This window comes from Mixophyes fleayi, chromosome 6 (genome assembly GCF_038048845.1).
Source record: "Mixophyes fleayi isolate aMixFle1 chromosome 6, aMixFle1.hap1, whole genome shotgun sequence".
In the NCBI taxonomy this organism is placed as follows: domain Eukaryota; kingdom Metazoa; phylum Chordata; class Amphibia; order Anura; family Limnodynastidae; genus Mixophyes; species Mixophyes fleayi.
In genome coordinates, this window is record NC_134407.1 from 191,808,002 (window position 1) to 191,830,286 (window position 22,285).

Sequence of the window (22,285 nt, forward strand, 5' to 3'; positions counted from 1 at the left end):
AGAGGGAAGCACCAAAGAGTCACATCTGCTGACTACTATGATGTGTACAGTCTTTAATTTCTGCTTTTGTGGAGCATTGCTCATGATATAGTTATATCTATCTTAATGTATATTATATCTATATTATGACAGAGAGCTTTATGTTACACATTTAAATTACATCTGTGCCTCCACTATGTGGGTATCACAACAATACATCCCTTTATACTAAATAAATAGAATGTTGTTATTTAGTGATGGAGGGGTATTTCCATTGAACTGAACTTTATGGAAATAAAAGATTGAAGAGCGCAGTTTACAAGGAATTAATCTGGGTTGCACACATCCTGTTTGGCACTTGGATTCATTTTAGTAAAATCTTTTTGTAGGTGGTGCTGTAGCTTTACTTGAGCTGCCCACACAAGCTGCAATATCCCTGGTGACAATAGCCAACTAGCCTGACACTGTTGTGTGTGTGGCCCCAAAACCAAAATGATGCTTCGTAATAATCTATAAAACAGGTTTGCAACATTAGCAGACGTGAAAATGTGACTGAAATGACCATTATATGTTTATGTGCTTGGTCATCTCCAAATCACATTAATCAGACCCAGCATACGAAGAAGTATCTAAGGAAATGTTTTTTGTTTTGTTTTGTTTGATTGTTTTTAAACCGTTTCCTGGATCATTTACATAATATATACATTTGGACAAGTGGCCTAAACTTTCTGTTGAATCAGTTACTCAATCTATTTGGTCAAGCAGCATTGGCCTACATGTTTAGTGGTAGTGACATTACTAAGAATAGGAGGATGACATTTCATCTTTTAATTGTACATTAAAGTAAAATAATTTAAAATAATAATATTTTAATTTTTTTTATATTTTATTTAAATAATTAAAAGTGGACCAGGAATTCTCAAATGAAGTATTTTTTAACCGTTTCCCCTCTACTCAAATCCACCTTATACATTATTATTTTAAGCTACTAGAATACTTGCTGAATCTTTTTCTCCCTTTCCTCTGCATAGAATGCCACTGTCATTTGGGAGGGTCTGCAGCAAAGTAGAGAGAGGAAACAGGTGAATCAGTAACCTAAGAAGTGAGCATTTCTGAATCACATTACTACCTCGGTTCATACCTGGTAGTTCCTGAGCTACTCTGAATGATGATCAGATTAATTTATGGCACTGCAACCTTTTGCAAAATGGTCCAAACAGAACATTACCACATTTTATTTTATTTCTTCTAATACCCACTCTAGGTATTGACCCACCTCGGGAGTCATTTAACCGTTGGCTACTGGAGAGGAAAGTCCTTGATCGTGGACCTGACCCCCTCCTTCCCAGTGACTGTGACCCTGCAGTATCTCCATCCATGTTCAGAGAAATTATGAATGATGTTCCTATAAGGTGATAATCAGGCTCATGTTCATGTTCAGATTTTGTTTAATGGGTATCAGATCTCTGCTCTATATTTGGTATTCTCTTCTTTTTCTTAATCAAGTCATTGATGTCTTTTCCATGAGAAGTGTGGGGGTTATGCATTTATTTAGAGAGTCCATCCTCTTCCTTTTTTTCAGGCTATCACGGATTAAGCACCGGGAGGAAGCCAAACGTCTGCTCTTTAAATATGCAGAGGCTGCCAAGCGTCTAATCGAATCCAGGTGAGACCTCTTACATTCAACTAACCAATTCCCTATTATGATATATGATATATATGTACTATATGAATGTATTAATGTGCATGTTGTTCTTATGTATTACTTGTAGTAAATGTTTTTGTGGACTTGCAGTGCTTATTTCTACCACTCTTACCATTCAGTGTAAATAAGTAGACTAGACCTAAATATGGGGAGTGCACATCGATAAAAACTTTAAAAAAAAAAGAATATACAATAGGAAACCATTGATTTTATGGTGTAACCTGTAGCTTTCTTTTATTTCTTTTTACAGACTTTATATTTTGTATTTCTCCATTTCCACTCCCATACAGTATCTCACATGCCTGCATGTTGCTCAGACGCTCTCTTTTCTCCTCTAGGAGAGCCTCCTCAGACATTAGGAAAGTGGTCAAATGGAACGTGGAGGACACGTTTAGCTGGCTGCGGAGAGACCACCTAGCGACCAAGGAGGATTACATGGTGAGTCACAATGCCATTGGTAACACCACACAGTTAGTAGCATGGTCACTGAAATAGACTGTCCTTTTGTTAATCTGAGTGCAGACTAAAGGGACTTAACATAAACCTCTGGTAACTGACCAATGGCCTTCTCCTCCCAAATCCACTCAAGCTTGGGAACAGGACTTGGAGACCCAATTAGTTACCCCACAGTGCAAATCATTTTTCAGTTCACCCCAGCTTCATCAAGCAGTGTGTCAGTGTAGGAAACTCAATAACAGGTGATTACTACATGGTAGAGATGTAGATCTTAGTAGAATGTTTCCTGGTCTGTGGGTGCTGTGATAGGTCCATTGGAGATCCCTGACGTGTATGGTGGAGCTGTCTAAAGCTTTGACTATCCTGGACGGCAGTGATGGAGATTTTGGATGAAGGAGTAGCAAAATTCCCAGACTTCTAGATATTAAATATGATTAAAGCTCTCATTTCTTCATATAAAAATTCCCTTTTGAAGCACTTGAATAATGCAGTAAAGGTGTTACCCGGTTATGTGGAAATCCGCTACACTTCCATCGGTCAAGAATTGGTTTAGCATATTAGATTTCTGTATGTCGATGGAAGCTGTCACCTTGGCTGCCTTAGATAGAAATGCTGAGTTGGTTCAGCTGAATGACCTTTAAAGAATCGGATACATATAACATTTATTATATCTAGATCTGGTTATTCTGATACTTCCTAGTATGATCGGAAGACACTTCTTACCTTATTGACCTTGCTTGGATGACAGGAGCGTAGTATTCTCATCACCACCTTTTCATTTCCCACTTTTTCCTCCTCTCTCTTATAACCCTTTAGTTTCTTCTCTTTTACATTGTTTTTAAATAGTTAAAAATGATAAGTTTAAAATATCATCTATATAATGTTATTCACTGGCTGTATTTGATATGTTCCTTGTCCATTTACTCATTACCTGTATGGACTACCTACAAGCAGTGAAGTAATTCCTTCTCACTCTCCCTCAGGATCGCTTGGAGCACCTGCGCAGACAGTGCGGTCCTCATATGACAGCTGTGGCCAGGGACTCCGTAGAAGGCATTTGTAGCAAAATTTACCACTTCTCTCAGGAGTATGCAAAGAGGATCCGTGAGAAACATTTGGCAATGCTACGTGAGGCTAACATACCAGGTAAATAACATGAGAACTGAGAAGCATGAGTTGTCTCGTATACATGGTAGAAATGGTTGTGTGGAGAAAGGAGAACCATCTAAATTGTATATAAAATAACTAATATGTAACACATTTATTGATGAATATTTGTCAGTACTGTTAAGATCCATCTAAAGTGGTGTGAAACAAGCCGTTCCATGGATGTATGGTTTTTCTGTGTTGTTTGTGAACCTGTTTCAGTTGGTGAAGGAGTTTAGGGTAGAAGTGACAGGTCAGTTCCAACTAGCGGTACAAGAGAACTTCTTATATCTCGTAGTTATGATCCAGATGTGGAAGAAGCGTTAGGTTTGTACAGTAGGTACATTTGTCCATAAAGATATTTGGAATATATGTCCATTAATTTCACTATTGGTGGTTTATTCCAGTCTAAGAAATGCATCGTCTCATATCTGACAGAGAAAGACTATAGAAACCCTTACAAAGATACTTTTTAATGCAATAACCAGTACACAGTAAATATAGTAAGCCTAAATATCTACTTACAGGATAGCTCCACTCAAAGCTGAAAATTAGGTTTTCCAATGGAATTACATAAGTAAAACATTGATCGATTATATTACTTACCTGTGGTCCACATTTCACCCAATCTGACTGTGCCCCCGATGTCTACCACCATTCGGTGCAGTTGTTTTGTTTTTGTTGGCCACATGCTCCCTGTATTGAAAAGCCTGCCTCAGTGGCAGCAGGGTGAGCATTGCCGGACCATGGAGGACTTGCCGGATCAGGTGACATGCCGGGCTCAGTTTAGGTAGCACGGTCGTGCTTTGGTTAGTATCGCAGCCTCAGTGCATGGATCTTGGGTTCGATTTCCCCTAGGACCTTCTGTGTGGTTCCGTGTGTTTTCTCTGTGTTTGCGTGTGCTTCATCCAGGTGCTCCAGTTTCCTCCCACACTCCAAAGACATACTGATAGGTTAATTGGCTTCTGACGAAACAAACCCTAATGTGTATGGGTGGTTTGGAATATAGTTTGTAAGCTCCACTGGGGCAAGGACTGATGTGAATGATAACATATTGTCTGTAAAGGGCTATGTAATATGTAGGATATAGATATATATATATATATTTATATAACTTATGGTAATCCATCCAAATCTATTTTCAAATCTATCTAAATTTAATTAGCCTTAAAACAAGCACAAATGAACAACTAAAAACAATTGCTTTGTTTATATTCATATTGGCAGTAGCGAAATGATGTCAATAAAAGTTATACATCAGATACATCTAAGGGAAAAGCACATTCAACATCATATGGTGACAAATCACAGACATAAGACAATAATCCTGTTAACATCTGTCAGATAAACTCTGTATAAGGTAGAGGGATACAGGAACTGCAGACTTAACTGTTAAATAATCGCTGGAGCGTAAGAGCGCTCGCTGGCGGTTTGTGCACCTGTTCCCGCCCTATAAATCTCCATTATGCTGCATTAGGCATTGTCAGTAAAGTGCTCTGCCAGTGTTCCTCTGCATTTCACATCCATATATTCCACTTAAATGTTATGCTCTGCACTAGAGGCAGGTTTGGCCTACATACATAGTCTACAAGGACAGATTAAGCGCTATAACCTAAAAAGTTTTCTCTGTAAAAGGTTTTCCTGTGAAATGATGGAGTGTCTTACGGATTTTACACTGCCACTAGGCTTTCAGGGATCACCGCTCATTCCATCTGCTTGTGCATCCATAACCTGTCTGTAAGGACATTCTTTATAGAGGAGAATGGGAAGTATGTAACTCTGCCAAGGATATGCACAAGCAAATATAACTGGTTTCATAAGTTCTCTAAAATTAAATGCAGCTTTCAGGTAATTTCATTAAGAAAAAATGCATTCTCGTGATGATATCCAAATCTTCTGAACAGGAACCTGACCTGGAAAAATGTTTCATACATTGTAGAGGAGATCTGACCTGAGGGTCTTACTTTTTCTTCACTGTATGAGCATCTCTGATTGCACATAGTGTATTTATAAGATACTTAATGTGTTGTTTCCTATGTCTGTGAAAGTCCATTCCACAGGCCATGATATGGACTTAAAATAAATGATCCTATATGAACAGCAATCATGGGCATCTTGATAAAGGGACATTTGTCTTGAGCCCCCTATTAAACTCCTGGTACTCCATTACATGGTCTGCTATTGAACTTGTGTGTAGGGTGAAACCTTACTAAACGTCTATCTCAGTCTTCAGTGTCCTGGAGGGTTAATTCACCAAGGTAATACTAGATCCTCTGGGTCAAATAAAAATGTAAAACAATAAAAATACTAACTTTAAGCTTATCCCTTTAGTTCTAATCTGTGTCCAATGTATGCTACACTATTAGATATTTTCTGCATACATGGTCTGACATGGCTATCGTCAGACCGAATTTATCATTAGATCTAAATCAGATGCTTATATGGGCTCAAGAAGGTTGCCGATTCCAATAAGCTATGATTTGTGGCAAATTAGGTCTAAAGCTGCCTATTCGGCCATCAAAATCGCAGCATGTATGGGCACTGGTGGGGTTTTTGTGTTTAAAAACGCACGTGGAATGTGGTTTTACTGGCATTTGGAGCTTATGGTAACCTTTCACAATGTATCTTCCCACAGTAAGCAAAAACATAGAACTGAAATGCACCGAAAGCTGGAACTCGACACAAAAAAATGTTATTATTGTTTTTTATTCTGTGTATAGAGCATCTTACCCACTACTTTGCAAGGGGTCATCATATGAGCTAACTGTGTAGAACTGAAGTAATTTATTACAATTTGTCAATCTCACATATAGGAATACCTGGTTATAGCACAATGACTGCCGATGATTAAATATTGTGGACTTCAGATGGCAGTCTGGGAGCCAACAAAGATCTGTACTTATTGCAATCTGTTAAAACTAGTATATGAAATGAAGTGATGGCAGAACAGTTTAGATGCTCTGGTTATTTAGAACCTGGTATTTATTCATACGTGGTTTTTCTTTCAAATGAAATACATAAGGCCATTTTAAACCATTGGTATGGTTAACATTGGGGTAGGCAGCCTGTGGCTTTCAAGCTGACAGACTGATAGCATCGGAGCTCTACATCTAAATTCCAGCTCTAGACTGCTCCAGAAACCCTGATTTGGCTCCAAAGCAGTTATAGGAGTCACTGCCCTGGTTCTAAGGCAGATCTGATCTGCTCTAACTGCTTCTCCCATTCTTCAGCTTTGGAGCTACTAAAGAAGTAAATCATTATGGCATGCATGATAAATACATGGTATTTTCTAGCAAACTGAACTATACCAATCTAATTTTATATTTCAGTGAAAACTAACACCTAGCTGCTATACCACCAATTGCAGTTCCATTTAACGTTGGTTAACCATATAGACAAAAAAATGTTGTCGGAGGTTGTGCAGTCAGTAGAGTGTATTAGACCACTGATCACCAGCCTGACCAGTCCTGACAGTCAGTCCATTCAGGCAGAGGCTCTGCAGCCAGGCATAAAAAAATGAATTAATTGTAAAAAAAAAAAAAATCTAAGTGTATCCAGTTCAGTAAGCAAGTGGGCAATAACCTCCAGAGTTTTTTATAAATAATATAAGTGTTGGCAATATCCTCCAATATTCTTCACTATTATTATTATTACGAAGTATTACATTGACCCCACCTGGCTTCTTCTAAAGGCCACCTGGATGGCAACATTTTCTGGGGAGAACACTGTGTACACATACTAGAACTTGACCCCTAAAGGTTACTTAATTGGGTTGCGGTCAGGGCCGCCTTCAGCAATCATGGGGCCCAGTACGGGCCCCCTGTGTCCGTCCCTCCCCCCCCCCCCCCCCCCCCATGAGCAACAGCAACACATACATACCTGGGGCCCCGCTGGTCTCCGCTACTCTGTCTTCAGCCTGGCTGTCACCGTGACACCGTGGAGGAATCATTCCCCCTGCGATCATGTGATCTGGCTGTCACAGGCAGAGCACATGATCGCAGCGGGAATGATTCCTCCACCCCTGCGATCGCATCCTGGTGCCTGGCTGTCACGGTGACAGCCAGGCTGAAGACAGTAGCGGAGACCAGCGGGGCCCCAGGTAAGTCTGTGCTGCGCTGTTGTACCGGGCCCCCTGGTGAGCCCGGGCCCGGTACAACAGGACCCCCCGTACCCCCCTGATGGCGGCCCTGGTTGCGGTGATTAGAATCTGATGTCTTCTGCGTACCCGCTGCTGCTCCTGTACGCTCCCACTGGCAGTGTTTTATCTGTGAACTACATGCTCCCTCTGAGAGAGAGACTGGGTCAGAAGCTATAAGAGTGCAGCAGACTCAGGTGGACTCTCCTTGCTCCTGCCAACTTAATCTTTAGAAGAAAGGTAGCATGTTTTCCATCATCTACACGCTGCCAGTGGGAACATGCAGGAGCAAGAGGAACAGCGACAGGGATAAGGACAGCATTGGGGAACCCACTTTGGAGCCGCCAGACCCCAGGTAAGTAATATTTTGGGTGTGGGTTTTACTTACGATTTTATACCCAGAATAAATTTTCAGTTTGGGTGGACTTTTCCTTTTCATTTATATTTATGTTTTGTTGCCTTCCTGTGGGTCATGTTATAACATTAAGTAACTTTTTTACGTGTTTACACTTCTTTGTCACCTATCTTTTACAGAGCCAGTCGCAGTTGTACCCTCCCCAGAGAAGAAGGTGTTCTGTCACCCTATACGGCTGACCACGCCGGCATTGCCACTTCAGGGAGGGGTTGATGTGCAACAGGATGGCAACATGGTGTGTGTGCGATACAAAGGGGAGTCTGTAAGAGTCAACCAGAGCTACTTCAGCAAATTGGTAAGCAGACTCTTCTGCCTGCTATGTCTGTGCAGTAGTGTTAATAGAGCAAGGAGATTATTATTTTATTGTAAGGAAAGGGTATAAGGTGAGATAAAGTACATGCAGACAGTATGTACAACTTAAACTTGTAGATGCTCCTGTTCTCAGACTTGCTGCCACAATGATCTCTGTGCCCACAATGTGACTGTCACATGGAAGTCTTTTTACTTATTTGTCTTCCCATTCTCTTCTCAGTTCCAGCTCTATCGCCTCAGCTGCACAGATGATCCAGGGTCAGAAAAGTTCCTATCTCGTGTGTGGTGTCTCTTACGGAGATATAAAGTATGTTGAGTCGAATTGAGGTAGAAAGTATTGATAGTAAAACTCCACCCAAAACCTAAACTTTAGTATTGTTCACCTCCTGTCTCTCGTCACTGTTTGCTCCATCAGCCAGATCACGGGAAACTTTCAGCAGTCTTGTGCTGCTCTTCTGTATGCAATTGCTTCTCACATGATTAAACAGGCAGCTGTCTTGTAAATGTTCCCTCATGTGTATATCCCTGTAACGGGATGTACACAGTGGCAAATTAGGATAACCACTCAGACTGTATCCGTAGAATGAAATGGTCAAAGAGGAAGTAGTGTGTTTACTAGATTGTCCACTCATATGTAACAGGGCCATATAAACACCCAATTCCTAAACCAAAACCATCTAATCTAGCGCCATCATCTCTAACGGTGGACAAGTATAAGGCCTCTCAGCACTTGTCCCAGGGAATAGTTACTGTCCGTTAGGAGAGATGAATTAATATTAATGCAGTGATCCCCACACAATACATGATTTTAAATTTATGTGGCGTTCTTCTTTAAGGCTCATACATGTAGTTTAAAAAAAGTTGCATCAGTTTTGCCTAACATATAGTTTTGTATTATGCAGATGATGTCAGGCACAGCACAATTTGAAGGCTCTGGACTGCAGGGGGCGCTCCCAGTCCATGTATTGCAAGCTTTGCACAGGATTTTTGGTGTAACCTCCGAGTGCTTTGCTTCACCTCTGAATTGTTATTTCAAACAGTACTGCTCTGCATTTGCAGACACAGATGGATACTTTGGCTCCAGGGGGTGAGTGTTCATATCTATATCTTCACTGCAGAATCTATCACTTATGGCAATGCTATTTGCATAGCAGCCTTTGGAATCGGTGCATTTCTGGCTGTGTGCACAAGTATGATGTATATGCCCTGTTTGAATCTCATCGGTATAGTGTAGGGATTTTTTGCTCAGCAGGTAACAAATCCACTGAGAATGTGAATAAGGGTTAGAAGCCTTGAAGCTCCTCGACTTGACAGCTCCAACATTGGATTTTGCACATTGTCACTAGCTGGGAGCATTGAGATTTTTCCCTTGTGCTTGTTCACATTTTGAGTGAGGTGGTTTGAAAAAGTTATCAATATAATTAATTTTAAATTGTGCAGTTTGAAATAGAAGAAGGGAGTCCTATCTTTGGTTACACCTTTGTATGTCTTGTTTCCTCTTAGGCCAAGTCTCAGTTTCTTTCCAGTCAGTGGTTCCTTTGAGGCCAACCCTCCGTTCAGTGAGGAGCTAATGGATGCAATGGTCACTCATTTCGAGGTGCAAGAAACACATATGTCTGACTGTTGTTCTGTGCCCTGATTGTTACATATATTTGCTAAGTACCCTTTTTTCTCTGCAGACCCTCCTGGAGACTTCAGACCAGCCCCTGTCCTTCATAGTGTTCATCCCTGAGTGGAGGGACCCTCCTACGCCTGCCCTTACCCGCATGGAGGAAAGTCGTTTCAAGCGGCACCAGTTGGTCCTCCCGGCTTTCCAGCATGAATATCGCAGTGGCTCTCAGCATATGTGCAAGAGGTATGCATTCCTGACATATCTATAAGTCTTTGTGGTTATGATGCTGTTAGGTGTATGGCTTGACTGCACAAGTGGCAATTTTGTTGACCCAAATTGACTAGAAATTCACTGTGTGTGAGGCTTCACCAAAGATTGCTTATAATGATAAAAAGCTGAACTGCTTTTAATTTTGCTATGCTGATAATGTCAGTGGTGATTGTCTTGTGGATGTATTAATTTACCAACCGTACTAATGAGGAACTAAGGGAGCTTCTAACATATGTAGATATTTCAGAGGCTTATTGGAAACCGATATAGAGGAAAAGAATATTGTGATCATGAGGAAGGAGATAATGGTACACACAGTAGATTATGCACCAGTTATCCCATTGAAGGGACCCTGCATTTAGCCCCTTCAAGCCACCTTTGGCCAAAACTGTCTTGACAGCAGAGAACAGTAGTGGTTACTAACCTGTACAGCAAATGTCACATGTCTCAATTTCTGTTAAGGTATAGGAACTTGCATCTATATTTGTGAATATTATTAGCAGTTTTATACAAAACATCATCTGTTTAGGTTCAGTTGCCCTTTAAGATCAGGGGATCAATGTATTAAATTGCGGATTTTGTAGGGGAAATTTGAAATGGCAATGCCTTTAAAGGCAAAACTTGCCTTTAAAGCCATTGCCGCTTAAAAGGCAGAGGGAGATTGCAGAGGGAGCCTGGAAACAGCCTGATAAAAGGTTCTCTGTTCCCAGGAGATGATCTTCCCTGTATCCATTGCAGGAGGAAGACGTGGCTCGCTGGGAGACTATTCCTAAGGTAGATATTCCAGTAGCCCGTTTGGCCAGACACACTTTACTACCAGTCCCAGGTTCAGCAACTCTGCAGGATGCCACTGATCGCAGACTGGAATTCCAGCTGAAATCTATATTTGTGGCAGCGGGTTCTTCCTTTAGGCCCACATTTGCTTCAGCTTGGGTTGCTAGAGCCATGGAAGCATGGGCAGACCAGCTGGCAGAGGCCTTACAAGACTCTGATTTACTTCCCCTGGCTTTGCATTTGAAGGAGGCATTGGGGTACCTTTATGAGGCGGCCCAGAACACAGCGGCTGCATCTATTTCAGCAAGAAGAACGTTATGGCTGAAATCCTGGGAAGGAGATTCGGAATCAAAAAAGTCTGTTGAAACCATTCCTTTTTCAGCAGCAGGTTTGTTCGGCCCGGAATTGGATACTATGATCTCCCAGGCAACAGGGGGCAAAAGTACTTCCTTGCCGGTATACCCTAATAGGGGCCGGACCCCTCGGGTCAGCTCCTTTCGTCAACCCTTTAGGGGGAACTCCTTGCCTAGGGGACAGTCATTTAGAGGTAGACAACCAAATGCGCGAGGCTCCTCTACCAGGGGTAGATTCTCGTTTGCAGCTAGGCGCCAGGCCTCCAAGACCCAGAAGAAGCCTGCGTCCTGACGATCACTCTATTCTGCCGGAGGTGGCGCCAGTGGGGGGACATCTGTCTTTGTTTCAGGAACAGTGGGCAGCGTCCTCCCAAGACCCTTGGATTCAGGGCATTATATCAAGGGGGTACATGATAGACCTGCTGGGTCCGGTACCGCATCGTTTCTTCATAACCCCGCTACCCCGAGATCCAACAAGAAGACAGGCAATACAGGCCTGTGTTGCCTCTCTTCTTTCGCAAAGAGTCATCTGCAGGGTCCCAGAAGGGACAGGGATTTTATTCAAATCTGTTTCTGGTCAGGAAGCCGGACGGGTCCTTTCGGCCCATCTTAAACCTGAAGAACCTCAATGTGCACTTACGGGTGGACAGATTTCGGATGGAATCCCTGAGGTCGGTAATAAACGGCTTAGAGAAGGACCAGTTTATGGCTCTCATAGACGTAAAAGACGCATACCTCCACGTTCCCATTTGGAGCGACCATCAGTCCCTCCTAAGATTCACAGTGGGGTCCTCCCACTATCAGTTTAGGGCCCTTCCCTTCGGCCTTTCCACAGCCCCGAGGGTCTTCACGAAGATCATGTCAGTAATGGCAGCGTGTCTTCACCTATAGGGAGTTCAGGTCGTGCCTTATTTGGACGATCTGCTAATCAAATCCTCCTCAGAGATTTGCTTACGTCAGCACCTATCCCTCACCTTGGCGGTTCTCGAGAGTCATGGGTGGCTGATAAACTTCCCAGGTGGTTCCGTGTCAACGCATGGTTTTCCTAGGGCTCACTATGGACACCAGTCAGCAAAAGCTGTTACTGCCTGCCGAGAAGATCGGCTCCAATTCGGAGTATAACATCTCAGGTCTTGTCTTCTCCCAGCCCCTCAATTCACTTGTGCATGCGGCTGCTGGGAAAGATGGTGGCCTCCTTCGAGACCATCCCCTTCGGTCGGGCTCATTCTCGGTGCTTCCAGTGGGATCTGTTGACAAAATGGTCAGGATCCCACCTACGCTTGGATCTCCAGAGGATCTCGCTGTCTCCGAGGGCGAGAGAATCGCTTCAGTGGTGGCTGAATCAGGATCACATGGCGGTGGGCAGGTCCTTTGCTCCATGGTCATGGATCATAGCCACAACAGACGCCTGCCTGAGGGGTTGGGGCGCGGTAGTCCTGCACCTCAGGCTCCAGGGCCTCTAGTCCGTTAAGGAATCGGCCTTATCAATCAACACGTTAGAATTAAAGGCAATCCTTTTAGCTCTCGGGGGGGCCTAGACTCTTCTTCAGGGCCACCCAGTCAGAGTTCAGTCCGACAATGCCACGGCTGTGGCATATGTCAACAGACAGGGAGGAACCAGGAGTGCAGCAGCAATGCGAGTGGCAGCTCAGATATTCCTTTGGGCAGAACAGTATGTTCCAGCAATCTCGGTGCTGTTCATTCCTGGAATAAAAAATTGGGAGGCCGATTATCTCAGTCGCAATGCGATGATGCCTGGGGAGTGGTCCCTCCACCCGGAAGTATTTCAGTCTCTAGTTCAGAGGTGGGGTCTTCCGGATATAGATCTCATGGCCTCTAGACACAACAAAAAAGTTCACAGGTATTGCGCAAGTGCAAGAGACCCCGTAGCGGTGGACGTGATGTCCATGTCATGGGAATTCAGGTTGGGATATCTTTTTCCCCCGATTCCCATGCTTCCTCGAGTACTCAAACGAGTGAGACAAGGCGGTCAGCCCTTGTTCCTAATAGCTCCCTCATGGCCGCGTCGAGTGTGGTACGCAGACATAATCTCCATGGCGGTAGGACAAGGATATCGCCTTCCGTCACGAGACGACCTTCTTCTACAAGGCCCCTTTCGTCTAATTTACCTCAGCTCAGTTTAACGGCATGGCTGTTGAAGCCAGCCTCTGGAGAGCTAGGGTTTTTTCCCCCAGTGTAGTGGACACTATGCTGCGAGCTCGAAAACCAGTTTCAGCTCGCATCTATCATCGTATTTGGCGAGCATATATTACATGGTGCGAAAATAAGTCCTGTCACACATCTTCTTTTCATCTCCCTCACTTATTGGCCTTTCTTCAGGATGGGCTTGAAGCAGGGCTCTGTTAAGGTTCTTTAAGAGTTCAGGTTTCAGCGCTTTCAGTTTTCTTTCACCTGAAGTTAGCGGACTTGCCTGACGTCAGGACCTTTCTTCAGGGAGTCTTACATATTCAGCCTCCTTACGTTCCGCCTACAGCACCATGGCATCTTAACCTGGTACTGGATATGCTTAAAGGGCCTCCTTTTGAGCCATTACCTACGGCAGATTTTAGGTGTCTTACCTGGAAGGTCGTCTTTCTTTTGGTTATTGCATCTGCACGTAGGGTTTCAGAATTAGGAGCTCTGTCTTGCCAGGAACCATATCCGGTTTTCCACGAGGACAGAGCGCTGTTAAGAACCTTCCCTTCCTTCGTTCCAAAAGTAGTTTCGGCTTTCCATCTGAACCAAGAAATTGTAGTTCCGGTCTTTTCATTTTCTTCCCATTCGGATCAACAGTCTATGGAAAAGTTAGATGTGGTTAGGGCTCTCCGCATTTATGTCAAAAGAACTTCTCAGATTAGACGTACAGATTCTCTGTTTGTTCTTTATGATGCTAATAAGAGAGGCTCGCCAGCCTCAAAACAGTCCATTGCAAGATGGATTACGGCAACCATTAAGCAAGCTTACATAAAGGCTAACCGTCCTGTGCCAGAGAGACTTACGGCCCGTTCCACCAGATCGGTAGGGGCGTCGTGGGCAGCGAGAAATGGGGCTTCTGCAGACCAGCTTTGCAGGGCAGCCACCTGGTCCTCTGTCCACACCTTTACCAAATTTTACCAGTTTAATGTATTTGCATCCGCGGATGCAAATTTCGCTCGTAGTGCTCTACGAGTGGGGCTTTCAGAGTAGTCCACCCTTAGGGGGCTGCTTTAGAACGTTCCCATGGTAAGCAGTGTCCCCCAGACTGGATGAAAGAGAAAAGAGGATTTATGTACTTACGTTAAATCCGTTTCTGTGATTCCGTCTGGGGGACACTGTGATCCCTCCCTTCTGCTTTTCTTCTGTGTGTTCTTGTTTGATTGGCCTTTTCTCCTTGGGCTTTTTAATTAACTGAACAGGAAGGGGCAGGGGGATTGTAGAGGGGAGGGGTCTGTCAGCAGTGCTAAAGTTAACTAGCTAGGTGCCAACTCCCGTGCTCCCCTCCACAACCCATGGTAAGCAGTGTCCCCCAGACGGAATCAGATCAACGGATTTAACATAAGTACATAAATCCTCTTTTTTCCTTGCCTTTTTGTTTCTTTATGGTCATTTTTTTCTCCCTTATGTTATCCATGTGTATTCTGTCCAAAGTCCCACACGCCTGATTCCTCCAATTTAACCTGGTGCTATCATTATTCCTACTCGCAATCATACACACATTTTCAGAGCTGCACTATTTCATTTATCTTGTCTGCATCCCAGCTTAATTTACTACATCTCTCTTTCATATTCTACACTTTTGCATCAAATTTGTTAATACTTCATGCTCAAGGGCAAACGCAGGATTTCTAGTGGAGGTTTTACATGCCATGCCACCAGAGTAGGTATGATCAGCATGCTAGGGGCATAGCTATCATTTTAGACAGTGCTAGGCTGCTCTCCAACTCTTGAAATATACGGGCAATGTTACATGCAATACTTTTAGGTGCACGCAACTCCTACTTCAAGACACAGTACCGTATTAAACAGGACATACCTCCCTACTGTCTCTGCAGTTGGGACAAAGCCTGACTGAGCGGGAGAGTCACCCAAAATTGTGACTGACCCACTAGAATCAGGACAGTTGGCAGACTGTTCTGCTTTCACTACCCGTGGCTGCAGATGTCTTAAGCTCAGTTGCTGCTTGTCCGGATCCTGGAATGTTGGGAAAAATGGTTAGGTGCATGTAATATGGAAAGCTTAGCAATGAGTGAACATTGTAGGACTCCCTCCCTCTAAACAGCCCAACGTTGGTAATTTACTATGTTAGTGTGCTTTTTTAGTTCTTTGTTTATGCTAATAATCTGTTGCATCACAATACCGTATTTCCCCATGTATAAGGCGCTCCCATGTATAAGACGCACCTTAATTTTGGCCCTGAAATTTGAAAAAAATAAATATTACGGTAGCTGTCAAAAAGTGTGTGGAGATTGCAGGGGCTTGCTGCCGGCGGCTGCACACTATATGCAGGTCCAGAGACAGGCAGGGAGAGTGCGCTGGCCGGCTGCTCTGTCTGTCTCTGTGCTGGACGGACCTCCACATAGTGTGCAGCCGCCGGCACTGAGCCCCTGCAATCCCCCCCCCCCCCCCCGCGCGCGCTGCCACAGTACCGCTGCCCCCCCTCCCCCTGGATCCCCCCGCTGCCACTGTACTGCTGCCCCCCTCCCCCTGGATCCCCCTTCTGCCACTGAACCGCTGCCCGCATTCCCCCGCTGCCACTGTACTGCTGCCTCCCTCCCCCTGGATCCCCACGCTGCCACTGTATTGCTGAACGCATCCCCCTGGATCCCCCCTACCACTGTGTAAGACCCCAAATTTTTGAGAAAAAGGTGTGTCTTATACATGGGGAAATACGGTACTTTTGTCCATTGTTAAGTATGTAAGAATACTTTAGTTAGTGTTTATTTTAAGTTGTAATGTTTTTTCTTTTTTGTATGTTATGTAAAATCTTCAATAAAAAAGACCTGATTTACATTAAAAAAAACAGCCCAACATTAAATCTAAAGCACCTGCATTTAATAAATGAGGCCTTTCTCCCTGCAACCAGCTCCAACATTAAATTAATAGAATTCACATTTAATAAATAGGTCCATTTCCCCCCAACATTAATAGTTCGTCCCAAACATTATATAATGTGGGGATTGTCTGACTGTGAAGACTGAGAATGACCCTAAAGAAGATACCAACCTCTTCAGGATTGTATTTCAGATAAGCATGTTTGTTCAACTTTACAAAGTATACAATATTTTATTAGTCTCTATATAGCAGTATATAATATGCTGCACTAGGTGCATTCTTTTGCACTCTTTGTTTACATTTTTTAGTCTTCTTCTGGTTAAGGTCCATGCAAGAGTAGCAGCAGATTTTTCATCTAGTCACTGTTGAAATGTATGAACTGATGACAGACTTGTTTTATCTTTATTAAATAATTACATAGCGGTCCTTCTCCCCATACTCAGCCCCACATTCAATTAATAGCCCCCAAACCAAAGCGGCTTTAAAGTAATAGGCTTTACCATAACTTCACCATTAAATGATTAGCCTCCATCCTCCCCATGCCATGAAATGAGTAACTCACACCCTGACCCACATTACATTAAGAGCCATCCACCTCCCCTATCACGTACATTAAACGTCCTTTCCCACTCCCCTTTAATTAGAATGTTAAACACAATAATCTCAGCCTTTCATGCACCATTTTGCTCTTGTAATTTCACCCACACCTTATCTGCTTTTGTTTTACCAATACATATTTCTATGCTACTCGGCGTTCCTCCAAATCCTACTCTGCTACCTCAGTTTTACTTATTTTATCTTTATCTTGGTCTTCTGTTGAGTTACAATTGTCCTTTTAACCATTTGTTCTCTTTACAGAGAGGATCTATATTACAAGGCTGTTCACAATACCGCTGTATTGTTTCTTCAAAATGAAGCTGGCTTCCAGAAATGGACACCCACTCCGGAGCATGTTCAAGATTTATGCACAGCATATAAGCAGTCTGGGCGGTCATCCAGCTCCTCTGGGGGTACTGAGAAGGAGCCCACACGGGAGGAGGGCACCAGCAAGGACAGTATGAGTAATTAAAGGCAGAGCTTTGAGCGCAGACATTTCTTGGGGCAGTGCATGCCCCAATCGGGAGGGATGATCATAACCCTCCAATGCTACAGGACATAATTATGACCTCCCCTGTAAAGCAGACTATGAGAATCCATCAGTTAATGAGGGCAGGTTATGGGCATTATCGGCTGACATTTCTCTATCCTATGGAACATAGTAGTCCTTCTACCCCTCAGTAGGGCTGAAGGCATTTTTCTAGTCTGACCAAGATTAGGTGGAGGATGCTGATGGTGTATGAGGCAACCATGACTGTGTTTGCTGCATCCATAGGAAAATGTTGTTATTAAACTCTACCACATGAACTATGTGGGGAGGCTGCATTGGTCTATTGGACAGAGGAAATGCACCTATGTTAGAAGTTAAATGTGTGTGTGTGGTGCACTGCTCCTGTGCGTGAACTTGTGGATGTAGGCACTTCTCAGTACCAAGGAGGTGACTGCAGCTTTCCCATGTACATAGCTATATGTATTTGCTCTCAGCAGTATATTTGGTGTTGTGACCTTTTTGGCAGAGACCTGGGGATCTGCATGTTTTATTCTCCCCTCCTCTTGTGTGTGTGTGTATGTGTGTGATTCTTTTCCCTGGTATTGTGATTGGTGCATGTTTTTGTGCTAATTACTTTGTAATTAATTTAATGTCTAACCATTTTATTACTTTTATCAAACAGTAAAATTCTATTTTTGATTTTTGTCTCAGAGTATTAAGTAAAAACAAAACATGCACCCAGAAAAATAAAATCTTTCCAAAGTACATATAGTGGGGTATATACTTCTGTGTCATAGGAACCCCAGAATACACCGTTTTATTAGCATCAATACAGAAAGTTAGCCTTAGTTCCCTCGGCAGTATGTGTCACAAAACATGGTGTTTATGTAAACCCAGCACACACATAAACATGTACTCGTCTAATCGTCTTAGAAATGATCATTGTGCTAACTAGTATTATACTGGGCTTAAATGTCAGCCCGTAGGCAGGCTGTGGGACTCCCGTGTGTTTGTGATACCCACCTGCTGTTCCCTGTGATCCATCTGTAAAGCTCTGCTATGGTTTCATATGTTTACACTTCACTTGTTCTAGTTTGTGATAGGTCATACGGAGACTTGTGATAACGAACAGAGGTATGAGGAAGCACTCCAAAAAAAACCTCAGCACATTATCTCAATCATATACCCATAAACGGATAGTATGTGAGAGGTATGAATACATGTACAAAGAGCTGTGAAAGATAGTCTTATCTTTGTCAGTCTAGAACATCACTAGTTATTGAAGATAATATCTTTCACAATGGTGGCCATTCTGTGACATCATCCATGCCGGAGTTTGACAAATATACTTAACGTTTATTCATACCTACAGCTTCTGTACTTCATTCCTTTCCTCCTCTATCAAATTTACCTCAGGCAGCTATTACTTAAAAGACAATACACCCAGCAATATCCCTGCACTAGCCCACCACATCCCCTTCCCAATGCAGCAACTTGTCATAGAATCCCCTTCACATGACACATCTGTGTGACGTGCGGTTGGCTTTCTCTCATTACACAAAAATAAATATCTCAATAAGTGGCATATAAAAAAAAAATGTCGATTACTCCATGAGGCACTTAAAAACCCCAAAAACTTGACATATGCATGGAGTGGTATAGAGGTGAAGGAGGTAGAATACAAACGAGTTTCAGTTTGAAGAGTGTCTACTACTCCAGCAAAGCGCCCTCTCTAACCCATGGTTAGCAGTGGCCCCCAAATTGGATGAATGACAAATATATCATTGCACACCAAAACATAATGTAATGCAATGTTTTATGTGTTTGTCAAAAACTAATTTGTTTATGTATAAAAAGAAATAATGCACCTCCTTCTGTGAACTTTAAGGTGATTATGTGACCTAAAGGCCCGCTCAGACTGTCAGAAGGCACAAGCTCATAAAGCTATTTTGTATGTTAAACTCTTTGTTACCAAGACTGCAATGTGTTCTTGATATCTAGGTCTGTTTTGTTTCACTGACAGTTTTGCATTTTGCTATACAACTACTTAAACAACCCAAAACTAAACAAACCATATGTCTCTCCCTTTTACTTTAGTTACATTGTATAACTAACTTTTCCCCCCCAACACTATAAAAATATGTTTTAGTATGATGAGGGATATTGCATTATTATATAGCACACTCCTTTTTATAAGGTCTATGGGTGTGTTTTTTTGTAACAGGTCACAGAAATGCAAGGTGATTTCTAATTACTATAATTTACAGTATGGGGTGCAGTATTCCTTATAATGCATACGTTTTGCTAATGAATACTGAAATGATGAGATCAGAACTGACAGATTATAAGCAATGACCTTCGGACTCATTGTTTACATATAATTACTTACAAGAGTTTATAAAATGTTAACATCACTTGTGTATTATATTCTAATGTTCTTGTTAACTGCAGAATGCTATGCACTATATCATAAACTCACTTATTTTTTCTTGTGAGCTGGGAATATTGGTGCTTTGTTATACAATGCAAGTCAAGTTCAGTTGTGAAGTACGACATATAAATTGATAACGTGGTTGGTCAGCAAGGTGTATGCCGCATTCTGATTGGTGCAGAAATGTGGGCTAGAAATGTGTTATGGGAGGTTTACAGTCATTGCAGATCACCAGACCCCTTCAATGTATGGATTTATGGGCTATAATAATGCATTTTGATTAATAATTTGTTTGTTAACACTTATTGCCACTGTTCCCTTGTTTGAATTTGAACTCAGCAGAACAAACAATATGGCAGCTACCACTCATTTTAATAAATGCAAATATGCCTATAGCGCTTTATCCTTGCTTTGCTCACTTTGTCATTCACATTAATTACCAGTCATGGCCAATACATTTCTGCCGTTCCTTCATGTGTATCTGCATTGACAGTAGTAGACTGGAACTACAATCATGGCCAAAAATATTTGCACATTCAAATCACTCAGTTTGCTCTAAATATAAGTTTACATTAACAACAAGATTCAGTTTGAAAATCCTTTCTCTGTTAGTATAGCAGAACTATTGTTTTTGATCCTGAATTTACAACTACCCATCCTTTTCAATCAGAAAATGCAAAGAAACAGCACTGACAAAATGAATGACACCCTAGATGTAATATTTGATAGCACAGCCTTTGGCCACATAACTGCAATCAACCACTTCCTATAGCCACGGATGAGCTTCCTGTGCCTCTCTACTGGCCGTTTGGTTGACTCTTCCCAGATTTGAAGGTTCCTTCTCCCAGCTGCTGTTTTCAGATCTCTTCACAGGCGTTCTATGGGCTTTAGATCTGGACTTATTAAGGGTGTTTGGGGTTATTGTCCTGCTGGAAGACCCAGCTCTCTGACACTGGGTTGACCATTGTGCTCCAAAAAGTCCTGGTAATCTTCAGATTTCATGATGCCATCCATGCACAAGGCACCCCAAAATATCACCCAGGGCCACATGCAGCACAGGCACCCCCAAAACATCACTGAACTTCCTCCGTTTGACTGTAGGGAAAGTGCATTTTTTGTTTTGAAGGCTTCATTGTGTGCGGATGATGTGATTTACCAAAAAGTTCTCATTTGGTCTCCTCTGTCCATATGACATCCCAGAAAGAATTTGCTTTGTTCAGGTGTGTTTTGGTAAAATGCAATTGAGCCATGTTCTGTTTATCTCTCAGCAGTGGAGCCCTTCTCGGTCTCCTACAATATAACCCCCTTTTATTAAGTTGGCAACGGATGGTGTGAGTTGAAATTGTCATACCTTGTGTCTGAAGATCAGATGATCTCAAGATGCTTTCTCCATCGTTCGAATAATCCTGCTATGCAATCTCTAATAAACTTACCTCTTGCGGCCACATCCAGGGAGGTTGGCTACAGTGGCATGTGCCTTAGACTTCATAAAAGCATAAAGCATGGTGGAGATTGATTTGTAGCCATGCGAGTGTCCATACTTGGCTAAATGTTCTGTCTGACCTCCTCAGACAATTCTCTGGCATTCTTTATTTTCTCCATGTTCATTGCAGTACAGACAGTGACACAACACAGGACAATGAGTCCTCTCTCTATTCAAACGTGTTTACATTTTTTTTTTTACATTTTATTTTTGCAAGGTTATGGAAAAATTCAACCAACACTAAAATTATTCATATATAGCAATAAGAAGTAAGCAATAACTACGACCAGTGTATCAACATAACGCCCCATGGCGGAGGTAATAACAAGTTAGTTGCATTACGTAACCAAGATTTTAAGAAGTCGAAGAGAGGGGGAAAGAGGGGTGGAGTGGCTAATCCCAAAATGGGTTAAGCGAGAAGTAGGAAAGAAAGGGAGGACAGAGAAAAATGTAGGGTGAAGAGAAGGGTGAGCGAGCTTGGAAGAAAGAAAGCCATAGGTCCCATACCTTGGTGAAAGATTTGGAAGAATTATTAAGCATGCTAGTCATATATTCCGTGTGTTGTACCTGCCAGACTCTATTGATTATGGCCTGAAGGGTTGGGGGAGTCTGTCGCCAGTCTGATGCAATTTGGCAGGTGGCTGCTGAAAGAATGTCTAGCTAACTATTTCTGATGTCTAGTCGCCGAGGGGGCCCCCAGAGGTAAAAGAAATAAATTAGGCTCCAAAGGCACTTTTACCTGGAGAACCGATGTATCAGGTGTTTGATATCAGCCCAAAAACGTGACAACTTAGGGCATGTTCACCATATATGGAGGAAAGCACCCTCGTGAGGGCACCCCACCAACAAAAGTCAGAGGATTCGGGGAGTATCTTATGGAGTTGGGCAGGCACATAGTACCAGACACGTTCTTTAATTTTTACACAGATGGAACTGGAGGCAGCATTCTCATGGATCTCTGACCATTCTTCATCCAGGAGAGTTTCACCAAGATCTTGTTCCCAGGCCAGTTCATGGGGGTCTCAGAGGCCTGAAGTAGAGGAGGTGGCGAATTCATAGTATATCGTAGAAATGAGACCTTTCGTAGAAGTAGTAG

The 22,285-nt window shown here is 42.7% G+C and overlaps 1 protein-coding gene across 4 annotated transcripts in view; it reads left to right on the top strand.

Annotated features, from left to right (window-relative positions):
- PCIF1 (phosphorylated CTD interacting factor 1) overlaps window positions 1-19,770 on the top strand; it is a 36,096-nt gene extending 16,326 nt beyond the window's left edge. For all 4 annotated transcript variants that reach the window (XM_075177715.1, XM_075177716.1, XM_075177717.1 and 1 more), the window contains exons 7-16: window positions 1,244-1,391; window positions 1,562-1,645; window positions 2,023-2,122; window positions 3,124-3,286; window positions 7,956-8,131; window positions 8,369-8,455; window positions 9,051-9,235; window positions 9,652-9,745; window positions 9,828-10,003; window positions 17,047-19,770. In XM_075177715.1, the coding sequence (XP_075033816.1) occupies window positions 1,244-1,391; window positions 1,562-1,645; window positions 2,023-2,122; window positions 3,124-3,286; window positions 7,956-8,131; window positions 8,369-8,455; window positions 9,051-9,235; window positions 9,652-9,745; window positions 9,828-10,003; window positions 17,047-17,257 (1,424 nt within the window). In that variant the 3' untranslated portion in view covers window positions 17,258-19,770. The remainder of the gene's footprint in view (window positions 1-1,243; window positions 1,392-1,561; window positions 1,646-2,022; window positions 2,123-3,123; window positions 3,287-7,955; window positions 8,132-8,368; window positions 8,456-9,050; window positions 9,236-9,651; window positions 9,746-9,827; window positions 10,004-17,046) is intronic.
- Window positions 19,771-22,285: the final 2,515 nt, after the last annotated feature.